This window comes from Elephantulus edwardii, unplaced genomic scaffold (assembly GCF_000299155.1).
Source record: "Elephantulus edwardii isolate Elephantulus edwardi_28Jun2011 unplaced genomic scaffold, EleEdw1.0 scaffold00084, whole genome shotgun sequence".
NCBI classification, from domain to species: Eukaryota; Metazoa; Chordata; class Mammalia; order Macroscelidea; family Macroscelididae; genus Elephantulus; species Elephantulus edwardii.
This window is the reverse complement of record NW_006399834.1, coordinates 10,028,707-10,043,660: the sequence shown is the minus strand read 5'-3', so window position 1 is coordinate 10,043,660 and position 14,954 is coordinate 10,028,707. Positions and strand designations below refer to the sequence as shown.

The window sequence follows — 14,954 nt, the reverse complement described above, 5'->3', positions numbered from 1 at the left end:
TGCATTGTTCTCATAATCTCTGTCATGTGCAAGTCCACTGTTACATTCAATTAATCTCACTGGTCTTCCTCTTTTTCTGACCCTCAACCTTTCCTAACATGATGTCATCTTCCAAGGACTGATTCCTTCTGTCAGTATGTCCAAAGTATGAGAAGTTCCACCATCCTTGCCTCTAAAGAGCACTCTGCACTTCCTCCCAGACAGACCTGTTTGTTTTCTTGGCAGGTTATGGGCTATTTAGTACTCTGTTAATACCACAATTCAAAGGCATTGATGATTTTTTGGTCATCATTCATTGTCCAACTTTCAGATGCATAGGACTATAACCATGGAATTTACCCTTTAGAAAGTCATAATTTGGTTTACAGTATCTTATTTAAAGGAATCTTAACAATTTTGGAGAATGTAAAACCACTACCACTTTTTTTTTTTTTTTTTTTTACTAAATGTTTGGTAAAGAATTGTGCTGCCAAACCAAAGGTATGTGGTTCATACCAGCTGCTTTGTGAAGAAAGATAAGCAGTCTCCTCTCATGTGAGTCACTGTTTCTGAAAACCGTCTGGAGGTTCAGGCATGAATTGGTTCTAACTTGACAGAACTCAACAACAATGTAGTTTTAACTCATCTAATCCAGTAGCAGTCCTATAAGGTAGTATTGTTAGCCCCATTGTCCAGATGGGCCATTTAGGGTACCACCACGTTGTTTTTTTGGTGTACTACAGTGCTGCAAGCTATGCCGCTACATTTCATACCCCTTTTCGTGCACATGTTTAATCTGAACTCCCAGATTTGGAAGAGAAACAGGCAATCCATGTCTGAAAGAACTGGCTATAAAAGTCTTATAAAATGGCCCAATATAATGCCAGATGAGTCCCTCAGGTTGGAAGGCACTCAAAATATAATTAGAGAAAAATTGCCTTTTCAAAATAGACCCAATCTTTACATGATTTTGGCTTGATCCATAAATAGGGCAACCATTATTTTCACAAACACAAGTTGCTAGTCATGTTTCACTGTTTTTTTTAATATGATAAACAAATGAAATATTTTTATAACCCATCAGTAGATGGACAAATTAACAAACTTTAGTACATACACCCAATGGGTTATTATGGAATATTAAATATACTTAAAGATTTCAGAAATATTACATAACTTGGACAAGTCTAAAGAATGTTATGCTGAGTAAAATAAGTCAACTCACAAAAGGACAAATATAATGTGAATTCACTATTATAAAAACCTAAGGAACAGCAACTTACTTAAGACCTGCATGCAAAAATGTCCTTAATAAATTATTTTAAACCATAAAACAAAACAAAAAAACCACCACAAACCCAAACTCAAGGAAACTATTACCTGCAGAAAGAAACATTCCTTGATAATTACTAGGGATGAAAATAGAAAAATAGGTAATTGTTGTTATTAAGTGCTTTCTACTTGAGTATGACTCACAGTGACCTATGAACCCTAGATCTGAACCCTGTCCTACTCTGTGCCATCCTCATTAGTTTAGACATACTTTAGCCCATTGTTTCAGTCACTGTCTCAATCCATCTCGTTGAGAGTCTTCCATTCTAACTCTCCAAGCATTAATGTCCCTTTCCAAGGAATAGCTTATTCTAACAACATGCCCATAGTATGTGAGATAAAGCTTTGTTATATTTGCCTCCAAGAAGCGTGGTGGTTGCACTTTTTCCAAGACCTGTTTTGGGTTTATTTTTAGTTCATGGGATATTTAGCACTGTTCTCCAACACCACAACTCAAAGGTACCAATTCTCCTCCTGTCATTCTTATTCACTGTATTTTTTAAACTGACATCAGTGCTTTTCAGGACTTTGGAGAGGTTCCTGAGCAGACTTTCCTAATGCTATACATCTTCATATTAAGTTAGGTGAAGGGAAAAGTAGAGCCAATCTTAATTATATGAATGGGATAGAGTCATGTTGCACAGTTCAAAAGCAGAAAAAAATAGCTGCAAACATCCATTAATAATTGTTACATACATATGAAGTATGAATCAGAAAATTAGAAGATTGTGAAATGGAATGCATTAAGACCGATATCCTAAGCATTAGCTGAAATGGACTAGTCTTGGCTGTTCTGAAACCTAAAAATGTATCGCTTACAGAGAGACAAGGACAGTGAAGCTTTGTATCTCATAATCAAACATGTCCCTAGGAAAGGCTATCCTTGGAAAGTGGTATCATGATTGGAAAGGTGAAGGGTCAGCACAAAAAGACGACCCTCTTCACTCATGAGATAGATTGACATAGTGAATGCAGGAGTGCGTCAGAGATGTGGATGGCAGGGTATGGTTCAGGTCTGTTCCTAAAGTCTCAATGACTTATACTCAACTTGATGGGATCCAACAACAATATGCTGGAAATGACAAATTGAAGAGAGTATTTTAAGATTCATCCTGAAGGTGGCTGATAATAGCATAATGTCTGTATGTCTACTAAGAACCAGTAAATGTGACTTTTGCACTAGTCAGTAATGCCAAAGATGAAAAAAATTAGAATTTCTGAAGTCACAAATTATCAAACATGAACTGAAGATATGTTGGTAACTGGAGATGAAGGATTTCTAGTTGGAAAATAAGGTCTTGGTGGATAGAAATGACATTGGTGATCACAAGATAAACTTTTGTAAGACCACTGAGACTTACGGACTACCGATAGCTTTTACAATAAAATGACAACTCTACATGTACACCTCACAGGGTGGAATATATAGGCATTAAGTCTACTACATTTGTAGAAAGAAAGGGAGATGTTCAATATCATTAGTCAAAATAAGGGCTGACTATAAAACAGACCATCAATTGCTTCTATGTAAGTTTCAGCATAAGTATCAAGTGCCGTCGAGTTGTAAATGGCTCAGCAACCTTGTGAATGAAAGACCCGAACACTTGTATAACTTTTATCGTTTCTCCAAGTTCATAGGATTTCCAGAGGCAAGTTATTTCAGAAGTGGATGCCACTCGTTCTTCCAAGCTTGTTTCCCACTCCACCGAACACTGTCCATTATGGGTAACCATTCATTTGTGTTCAGCAACCATGCATTTCCTCTGTAAAGCAAATGGACAGCCCAGTGCTATGCCACTTACAAGAATGTTTGACCAAAAACAGTTAAAACCAGGCCTGAGGGCTGCAGATTAAAATTATCCACCTCTGGCCTGGTAGCATCACTTTCTGTCCATTAGGCCAACTAAGCTCATTCTGTTGTTGTTAAGAGCCGTTGGATTTAGAGAACATCTCAAGAATGGATTTGAGGCAGAGAGCACTAAATGATGAACTTGAAGAGCAAATTGATAAGAAAAAGATCATGAAAAGAAAAATCAAAGTAGGTGTTAAAAGATATCTTAAAGCTTGCACTTGAATGTAGAGTAGCAAAAGGAAGGAATAATGAAATAAAAAAGGTGGAGAGAAAATTTCAAATACACTGAAAAGACAATGTATTATAATGAAGTAATGCAAAGATTTTAAGTTTAAATACAAAAGGGAAGAACAGGCACTGTAATTCTCAAATGTAAAGAACTGGAGAAACTCTTTAAGACTTGAGTTGTAAAACTGAAGAATTCTATGGGCAAAATATGATTGATTCAAGAGGAATCCAAAGACGACAGAAGGAATACAGTTACTACTAAAAAGGTTGATACTTAACCACTTCAGAAGGTAGCATACGGTCAGGAATTGAAGCCAAAGCTACAACAGAAGTCACTGGTCAAAAATATAAAATCTAGAATTGTTAGAATACCAACTGAGATGCTTCAACAAATGGATGCAATGTTTGAAGCACTTATTCACCTATGCCAAGGAATTTGGAAGATAGCAACCTGGTCAACCAGCAGGAAGAGATCCCTATTTCTTTGTATGCCTATTCCATAGAAATATAATACAACAGAATGAAGACATTATCAAATAATATCATTAATATCACATGCAAATAAAAATTCACAAACAGCAGCACATTGAAGAGAAAATGCCTCAAATTCAAGCTTGATTCAGAAGAGGGCATGGAAGAAGGGATGTCACATGCATCTTGGCTGAAAGCAAAGAATACCATTAATATATCCCCTCTGTTTTAATCACCGTGCACATTATAACAAAGTATGGACAGACCTGTGAAGAACAGGAATTGCAGAGCACTCTGAGGAACCTGTACATAGACCAACAACCAGTAATTCAACTGCAACCAGACTTTAAAATCAAGAAAAGTGTGTCATGGTTGCATCCTCTCACCGTATTTAGTCTGTATACTGAGCAAATAATTCAAGAAGCCATACTGTATGAGGAAGAATGTGACATGAAGATTGGTGAAAAGTTAATTAACAATTCATTAACCATGACTGCTGCGAACAAAGAGGACTTGCATTTACCAGTGAACATCAAGGACTATAGATCTTCAGTGTGGGTTAATTTCAACATAAAACAAACTTTTGTACAACTGGACTACTGCAACATCATGAAATACAGAGAAAATACCAAAGATATAAAGAATTTCATCTTACTTGAATCCATAATCAACATCCATGGAAATAAAAAATGACAGATTACACAGGGAAATCTGCGGCAAAAGACCTCTTTTTAACAGTTTTAAAGCAAATGTTATAAAACATATGAGTGACTGAAAAACCAATAGTTTTTAAAACTTTCACTCAAATCACAATGTTTTTTTTTAAAAAAGAAAATACATAATGCCAAGATGTTACTTTGAGGTCTAAGGTTTCAACTTGACAATAATTAAGTTTATTTGAAATCTTGCAGAAGATTATATGACAACCAACCATAAATATAAACTAAACCTCTTTTAAGAAAGACAAAATGTATTACAGCTACATTGTGTACAGCTTGCTTTGTATCACTTCCCATATGAAAGAATTCCAAGTTTTCACCACAGACAAATTTCCCATGGCCCTTATTAATTGTAATTTTGGATATTTTATTATACCATATCTTTATTTTTATTGAGGCAAATTAAAAAAATTGTCTTTCTTCATTTTCTTTAATACTGTTATAATTCTGTTTTAACAATTATAAAAAGAACACATTAATCTGTACATTCAAGGCTAAGAAAGAATGAAAAGATAATCTTAAAAGGCACTGCCCAAATATATAGTGATCTAAATCAGGCTAAACTAGTGTTTTCATGGAGGTAGGATCAATCTACATTTCAGTTTAGAAATAAAGTTTATATGTGAGATTGGTTTTTCAATCACTCATAGGCATTTTGATTTTTACATTAATTATAATAATATCAACATCTAATCAATTCTTTATTGTATATTGCCTTTTACTCATTTATAATCTTTACTTCCCTCTTCCCATTCTAAGTACCCATCCAAGAATGATTCTGCATGTAAACTTTTCCTTAGCTTTTTATAATAGTGGATGTTTACCATAATTCTTTTGTGATTGTTTTATGTCACTCAGCATAATTTCCTCTAGACTCACCCGGGTTGTGCAGTGTTTCACTAATTATTTTGGCTTTCTTAATTTGAGGCTCTTGTGATAGGAAACATCTCTCTAGGATGGATTATCTCATGGAAAAATTTATACATTATAAACAGGTACCTTGGAAAACCACCTCTCGGTAAATTAATTCTAACAATATTTACCAATTCATACCATGATTTATCTCAATTTGCTTTTTTCCTCAAAAGAATTTGGTGCCATCACACTGTATGCGCTTAAAATTTTCACTATACACTGCCAATCTAATTTAATTTTTATAAAATTAAGTTGATTTGTTGCTTCTCTTTCACTTACAGACACCTGCTATAACACACTCCACCCTGAATTCAGATGAGAATGGCCAGGAGGGTTGTAGTAGCTGAGAAAACCCATTTCCAGCAAAACGGACTTTCTTCTCCTCATCTTTTACTCACAATGAATAAAATATGATTTTTACTGTCTCATATATTAGTAAATTTTGTTATGTTTAAGAATTTACAAGTATAATGTTACAAGTTACTCACAGGGTTTGATTTCATCTCCATGAGGTTGTCTAAAATACGAGTAACAGGTAGATTCTGTGGAAGAGATTAACAAATATTTTATTAAATAACAGAAGAATAACAAATCAAACTTTTCATCATTAATTGAAAGAACTTAATCATGCTCATTGTATTCTATTTGTGGTTGTGAATAATGTAGCATATTATGTAAAATATACATAAGTCACTTTACAAGAAAGTATACTTTTTCTTTTCTTAATTTTAATGGAAGTTTAGAGAGATTTAGTGTTTCCAGTCTTTCACTGTTGCAAAAGACAGTATACTTACCTGTGCTAATATTCTGTGGTGATAATCATAATTACATATAAAATTATATACAGTAATAAAATAATTTATTATTATTTATTAATGTGTATGAATGAGTGAATAGAAAACCAGTTGGTTCTGGAAACTTTCATACAAAATCAAGAAATAAAGGAAAGTGATACAGAGGACTTTGAAAGTATTTATCTTAGTGCTACATTATTCATCTGCACATTCTTGTACAATTATTCTCACATGAACGTATTCTAAATATGTAAATATCATTCAAATGGTTTTATGTGACAGTTGACACTTCTGATACATAAAACTATATAAAGTGCTCTTACAAACAACTTAGAAAATGGAATCTGGATAATCTTTGTATCTATTTAGGAGAAACATTTATTCAGACTAAAAATATCCAAAACAGTTGCCCCTAAGTCAATTCTGGCTTACAGCCATCATATAGAATAGAATTCTCCCGAATTTTTTAAGTATTTATGAAAGTAAACTGCCACTTCTTTCTCCTGTGGAACAACTGTTAGGTTCAAATCACTGACTTTTTGATTCAGAGCTAAGTGCTTTTACCATACATAGCACCACCAAGAATTCTGTTTAGACTGTTGCTGTTAAGTGCCATTGAGCTGACTACAAACTCATAGCAACCCTATGAACAAAAGAGCTGAACTTTGCCCTATCGTGTGCCATCTTTCCATTTGTTATACTTGAGCCTGCTGTTGAAGTTACCATGTCAATCCATCTTGAATCTTCCTCTCATATGTTGACCCTCTACCTTCCTAAGCCTGGTATCATTCTCTTAAGAACTAGTCCCTCCTAACAACGTACCCAAAGTATGTAAGACAATACTTCACTATCCTTGCTTCCAAGGAGTATTGTCTCCAAAACAGATTATACTAAGAAGTATAATGATTCAGAACTTTACAAGGGTATATCACAAATGTAATGCTTAGAAATTTCTTCTTCTCTGACACCTGTGAACCCTCAGGATACAAAATGCCACTGGATCTCCCATTTGCAATACTTTTAACTTTAGAATATAAGGCAAGTCAACTTTAAAACACAATTCTATGTGTTTAAATATATCTAGAACAAGATACTTTAAAAGGTTAAAGATTATACAAAGATCAAACACAAGCATACATGATAATCTAGGTCTGGGAAAGATGCAAAAAAAACAGATTTTAATCTAACTTTTTTTTTTTTTTTTGGTCAGCATTTTGTTATAAGGAGTTCTGGTGATAAAGTAGGTTGTATTGAGCTGCTAACTGAAAGGTCAGCTATTTGAACCTGCCAGCTGATGTGATGGAGAAGGTTGAGACAGTCTTCTTCCATTAAGATCTGCAGCCTTGGAAACCCAGTAGAAGACTACCATGAACTTGAACTGATTTTATGGCAGTGGGTTCTGCTGATATTTACCAAGAACAATAAAAAAATATTCACACTTTGATTTCCCATCCATTCTAGGAAATTATTATATGGAAGAAATCAGTGATAAAAACCAATACAGAATAAAAAAAAACCCTAACATTTAAACCTGTAAGTATATCCATCAATATCTTTTAAAATAAACAGAGGTTATATATTGGACTTAACTTTTTATGGTGTAAATTTTATTTTTAAATCACAATATAAAATGAACTACCTTTCCAAGTTAATAGGTTTTAATATCATATTACTATCGTCCCTCCTCCCTTTAAGATATGGAAGTGGTGGCAGAAATGTTATTTTAATGGGAACAACTACTGATCATTTAAAATTTTACTTTTATGAGAAACTATTTCAAAACCATTGGTTATTTACAATATTGAGAGCCATAAGGGATCTGAAATTATCAAGAATATAATGTCTTTTTCTATATTATGAACTTAACTGAGAAAAATAACCTTTTGTTCTGGCACAATGAAACACTGTACAAGTGATTAATTTAACTAATCATTAGGGAACATGCAGCTGTGTGACTTGAACTAGTTGTAAGACTGAGAAATATGTGAAATGAATCCAGAGTCTATATTGTCTCAATGGTATAAGATATATGTTGCATAGATTATCTTGTTAAACGAATCCTTATTAATTTCATTCTAACAATGACATGTTAATGCAAATAATCATCCAATAGTCAGCTCAGCAAAAGATAAAACAAAACCGTCTTGTTCAGAGTTGATAATAGAATGGTAGTAGTCTATCCTGTAAAGTACAGTCTGCTGGTCTCTAATATGCCTAACTTTCTTATTTTTGTGCCTTTTCACTTTTTGCAGTCAAAAAAGGTGAATATAAGCTGACTTGGGGCAGTACTATGAGTCAGTAAAAATGCAGATTATTTAGGAGTAGCTTCATACTAGGAGAGAAGTATAATGGGAGAAACTGAAAGTGATTCATAAAGAATTAAGAGTGTCAAAATGTCTTCCAAAGTAATTAGGAAATAAAGACAATCCAGAATGTAAGTGAAGAGAAGTTGGAAAGTAATTAGCCATGTAATTTAAAAAAGCATATTAAGAGTTTTCACTGTTCTTTATTAACATTATTTAGTTTTTAATAATAAAATGCTAGTCATTTATAAAATAATTAAAACAACCTGCTTAATTCAAGGGCCTATGGAAAATTCAAAGAGGAAAAGACAAATTCCGTGCCCTCAAGTGATATATAATGAAAAAGAAGCAAACCAAACTTGTTTAATTCCAACTCACAGCAACCCCATGAATGCAGACTATGGATGACATTCTGGAGGATTTTCAAGGGTGTAGCCTTTAGGGAAAGGAAGTCTGAAATTACAGAGCTCTAAATTACCAACCATGTAGAAATACCCTAACACTCTTAAGTATTAATGTTATAAGGAACCCTTAATTTCTTATTCTTAATATTTGTAATTTCAGTAATACCACTGGTTGTTCCAACTAAGCAATCAACATGTCAAAATTTATGTTCTAATTTTATTGGTATGTCTTCTAACAACTTGAACTTACCTGCTGTTTCAATACCAAGTTTTTCACTCCTTCCATTACAAACTGTGATCCTGTGTTCATGACTCGTGATAAGAGACTGGGGACAGAAAAGTGAGAGAAGATCACCCTAAGTAAATTTTACCCTCTCGTTACATAAATATTATCATTGTTATCATTGCTACAGTTGTTCTTGACAATAATAAAGATAATCTGATTATTATTAGTAAAAACCAAAAATAAGAAACTGCCTTCAAAAGAAACATTTTCATTACTTCACTTTTCCTGTAGCTTGAACAATACAATTTGGAAAGAATTCTTTGACTTCCAGGAAGCCACATAAAGGTAACACTAAACATATTTCAAATGCTTGCTTTAGGAATTCAACACACACGAATGTATTTTAAATGTATATGCCTATATGTATTCTAAGTTGATCAACTGTCAATGTGTTCATTATATCTTAGCAACCAGAACCACTTCTGCACTGTAGATACATACATATCCTCTATACATGAACTGTACTATGTATTATATTATTGTTGTGTATCATAGTGTCAGAGCTGAACCTCTGATAGGTTTTCACAGGTAGTTAATGGAGGAGACTGCCCGTCCTTCTACTGCAGAGCAGCTGGTGACTTCAAACCGTGTGCCTTCAGAATTGCAGCACAGCTTCTTGCCACTAGACCACCAGAGCTTATGCAACATTCGGAAAAAAATGAACTTATAAAACACTACAGAACATGGATGAGCCTAGAAGACATTATGCTGAATGATGTATTTCAGTCACAAAATGACATATATTGCATAAAACCACTGTTAATAGCATGGATATGACACTTTCTGTATCTTTTAAGTTAAAAAAAAATCAATATATGGTTTACAAACCAATTTAAAAAAAACAATCTCTGTAACTTTCACTAAAATCACAATAATCTTGCATATAATAATATGAAGCATGGTACACTTAGCAAATTTCACCTGAAGTCTGAAAAATGTTTGAATTTTTAAAAACACAGCAACAAACAACTTTCTGTACTGGGTTATGTTTGTGGCTACAACAGTCTTCCACATGGAGTCAGAGGATGCTTTGTGAGTCAGAATGTAATTTATGATATCAGAAAGAGGTGTCTTTAAAAGCATCTAGGATTTTTTTAAATCCCCAACTGAAAAATAAACTTTTAAGACCCATGCAATTTCCAATTACTTCATATGCATGCAAAAGCTGGATAATGACTAAGAAGGCCAAAGAACTGATGCATTTGAATTGTGGTATTGACAAAGAATACTGAGTATACCATGGACTGCCAAAAGAAGAAAGTAATCTCTCTTGGAAGGATTGCCAATCTACTCCTTACAAGGGAGGATGGTGAGGCTTTGTCTTACATACTTTTTACATGCTATCAGGAGTGTTCAGTCCCTGGAGAAAGACACTGTGCTTGGTAAAGTAGAAGTCAGAGATAAAAGAGTTCTCCACCATCAATGGGCTGAAATAACGATATCCAGGACCACAGTACTCTGATTTGTTGTCTATACGGCCGTTAAAAGAAATGAGCTGGCATCACTAAAAAAGTTTCTAAAAATATTTTGCCCATCTTGTCTTTATGTTTCTCTATAATCGGGAGATGCACAGGAAGAAAATCTTTTCATTACTACAAACAAGAAAAAGTAATCTTTTTAGAATAAAGGTTCTGAGGCAACTTCGAGGATTAGGAAACTGAGGCAGTGTGCCAATCTGTACAGCACTGTCAGAAGGTGAGGCCAGTTTGAATTCATTCTGCCAAGTGCTTAGGTCCTGGCTTGGGGCAAGCATTTCTATTTTAGGACATTGTTTCATTAAAACCAGTAGCTCAAAGTTGGACTTAAATTTGCTTTCTTTTGGGTATTGTGCTTTTATTCTTGCTCTTTAATGTAAGCTAGGAATTTGGAATATGGAACAGTGTTATTTCAGCATCTTTGAAAATGACACATATTTTATGGAATTTTCTGGATTCAAAGTCATAGCTACTTCTATTACTTAGCAGTATGCCTATCACTATCTTGATCCTAGGTCTTCAGTATCTACTTTCAAGTCTGTATTAGTTACTAACATTAATACAAGAATAGCTTTAATTTTCAGATACCTTCTACAAATGGAAAATGTAATATTTTAATAACAAAATTAGCATAAGACAATCAATAGTTCATACCATATAGAATATATTTATTTACATTTCACAATGAAATTGAAAACCATCTAAGGTAGCCAAAGGTATATTGGCATTTATTTTATTTCACAATAAAAACATTCTGCATTCAATTGAAGTGTTACAGAGACTGGGGTCTTTAAAGCATGAACATCTAACTTCAATTTGGAATACAAAAATTCAATCCCAATTATTAAAAACTTACCCCATTGATTTAGCAGTAGTGTTGCCATAGCTAGCAGGAGCTGAGGCCATCTTCGCAAAAGCCCTATGAAATAAGAAAGTTTTATTTAAAAGCTGCCTTTTATGAGTTAACATGTAGTGTATTAAAATATCTACTAACATTTTCTAAAAAAAACTTTTTCAAGTTAATAAAACCCCATCAGAATTAGTACTGAAACAAAAATTTAGTTTCTTTACTTTGCCCTATAGTCCATATTCCCTTAGTCTCAGAGGAATCATGACCTTGTTCATCCTTCAAGGATATTATAAACTCAGAGCTTTTCACTCAAACAGAAAATATTTATTTTTAAATTTTTCAAGCCTCAGTTCAAAATTAGTTTTATAATGAACACTCTTCTAATTCTGTTACCCAATGATTTATCTTTTTCGTTATACCACATGTTTACACTTATTTCATATAGTCATTTGCTTATGTTTTAATCCTTTTTTGCTTCTGTGAGTTTGTGTGTGTGTGTGTGAGAGAGAGAAAGAAAAAGAGTACATAGCAAAAGACATATCAATATTTTCAATTCTTTCTAAGTGGCTAATCTTGAAGATAGCCAAAATTATATCCATAAGTTCAAAATCCTCAGCTCTACGAGAGATGCAAATCAAAACAACTATGAGATATCTCACCCCAATAAGAATAGCAAAATTTAACAGAGCAGCAAACAACAAATATTGTCAAGATTGTGGAGAAACTGGAACCGTTATTCACGGTTGGTGGGAGTAAAATGGTGCAACACTATGGAAACCAGTATGGTGCTTTTTCAAAAAGTTGGAAATAAATAATGTATTTTTATTACTATGACATACTTTCTATCATTCAATGTTCTTTTATTACTCCTAACTATATCAGTGTTTTCATAAATAAAAGAATATATAACAACAACAAACCACTACCACCAAGTATAAGAAATCTTCAGGAGAAGGGGAGCTCTGGTGGCTTAGTGGCAAGGAGCTGCAACTACAATCCCAGAGGCTCACAGAGGGACAATCTCCTCCTGTACCAGTCAGATCTGATTTGACGGTACACGCACACAAAAATAATAAAATAAAATTAAAAAAAAAATCTTCAGGAGAGTAAAAAGAAAACGAAATCACTAAATGCTAAAAATATTCTATTTCAAACTATTATACACTGTTGGTGGATTGTAAAACAGTACAACCGCTCTGGAAAGCAGTTTGGCATTTCTTCAAAAAGTTGAACATAGATATTCCATATGACGCAGCTCTTCCACTGCTTGGAACATACCCCAAGAAAATCAGAAATGAGACACAAAAGGAGATTTGTAAACCAATGTTCATAGCAGTGTTGTTACCAATTGCAAGAACATGAAAAAAGCCCAAATGTCCAACCGCAACCAAATGATTGAGAAATTATGGTATATTCACACATTGGAATACTATGTAGCATACAGGAGTAAAGATTTAAAAATCATTACCTAACTTGGGAGGAACTGGAGATCATTATGCTAAGAGAACTAACTCAGTCCCATTAGGACAAATACAGTATATAACCATTATTGTAGAAATAAAAAGGTAACTAATGTGTATGAGAATCGAAGGGGGGGGAGGGTAGGAGCAGAGGGGTGAGAACTGGACTATTGCATTGGACTGCAATGATGTCTCTTAACATTCACTTTTTCCCCACTAGAAAAATTATATCTAAATAAATAAAGGTAAAATAAATATTACCAATAAAATATTTAAAAGTTAATGAGAGTATTATGATAAAAGTTAATGGAAAAAACAGAAAATAAAACCTGTAATAATTCTCACTTTTTAGAAATATGGTATTCAAAATACAAGGATATAAGCTGATATTTACTTGTAATCTCTGGATGCTGAGATTATAGGTAAATGTTTATTTTTTCATGCCTTCCTGAGTTTTCTAACTTTCCTTTAATAAATTGTTATAATTCTTAAAATTAGAAAAAAATTGTTACAAATCATAATTATAAAATCAGCAACTATATGAAATTATTTCCAAGAATATCACCCCTCTAAATCAGTTGCTACTTAGTTAAATGTGATACATAGTAATCTATCTAGGGTAGAGCTATGCTTCAGAGGGCTTTCAGGGGCCAGGTTTCTGGAAGTGGATCACTATGGCTTTCTTAAATTCCTTTGGTGAATTCCAACTATGGACCTTTCAGTTAGGAGTCAAGCACATTAATTGTCTGAGCCACCCAGGGATTTTATATTGACACCAACAATGCCACACTACGTGTAAATTGTACAATAACTCAACAATTCACTGCTCTTGAGTAGGAACAGATTCCTAACTAATCCCTCATTGGGTTTTGAGTCTTTAAATCTCACAGGAGAAAACTACAAACTACAAATCTTTTTTCCAGTGGAACCACTGGTTGATTTGACCTGCCAGAGAGGGGCGACCTTTGTGTTAGGAGTGCAACTCCTTACAGACCATGCCATCAGAATTCCAAAAGTATATACTATTTAAACAGGAAAAGATTGCTATAAAAGAGAAACTGAAAACTAAATTTTATTTTGCACTTTTTTATGACAATAACTATCATATGAATGGAAATCTGTAAAACCCAAAAATATAGAGAATAAAAAGCACTAATGAGCTTGCCACTCAGATAACCACTATTTGGTAAAAAATTACTTTTTAATTTTTTTTTAGAAAAACTCTTTAAAATGTGCATTTTTCACACAAATTAAATCAGAAGCATATTCATTATTCTATTCTTTAAAGTTGTTTTTATCTGAAATACATTTTTAATGTAATATTCACTATATAAAATTTGAGAACTAAAGAACCAAATGGAAAGAAACTCTTACACTTGTAATTAACTCTCAAAAGCACAATTAAGAAAATGTCATTTCCGCAGCTGTCAGGAATCTCTCAAGAGTGTTAAAGAGCAATGATGTCAGTCTAGAGACTAAGGTGCATCTAATCCAGGCCATGGTCTTCTCGGTTGTGCGCGCTAGTGCGCTCTCTCTCTCTATCTATGTGTGTGTGTGTGTGTATGTATATATATATATATATATTTATATTTATAAAGGAGCTGAGAGCTGTACAATGACTAAAGATTAGAGAAGAAGAGTCAATGCCTCTGAGTTGTGGTACTCTAGAAGGGCATCAAACATACCATGGGCTGCCCAAGAGAATAAACATGTTTATCCTGGAGAGTGTGAAACTAGGTTGCTCCTTAGAGGCAAGGATTTTTTTTTAAAGTTTTTATTATTTTTTGTGCATGTACCATCAAATCGGATTTGACTGGTACAGGAGGAGATCCAGCAGAGCATCTGGTGGATTCAAACAGTATACCTCTGGGATTGCAGTGTAGCTT

General features: G+C 33.6%; 1 protein-coding gene across 4 annotated transcripts in view; it reads right to left on the bottom strand.

Annotated features, from left to right (window-relative positions):
- Nucleotides 1-14,954, bottom strand: part of SCFD1 (sec1 family domain containing 1) — a 126,035-nt gene that overhangs the window by 6,423 nt on the left and 104,658 nt on the right. For all 4 annotated transcript variants that reach the window (XM_006889970.1, XM_006889968.1, XM_006889969.1 and 1 more), the window contains 3 exons: nt 11,615-11,677; nt 9,248-9,323; nt 5,985-6,038 (listed from right to left, as the gene is read on the bottom strand). In XM_006889970.1, coding sequence (XP_006890032.1) covers nt 5,985-6,038; nt 9,248-9,323; nt 11,615-11,677 — 193 coding nt within the window. The remainder of the gene's footprint in view (nt 1-5,984; nt 6,039-9,247; nt 9,324-11,614; nt 11,678-14,954) is intronic.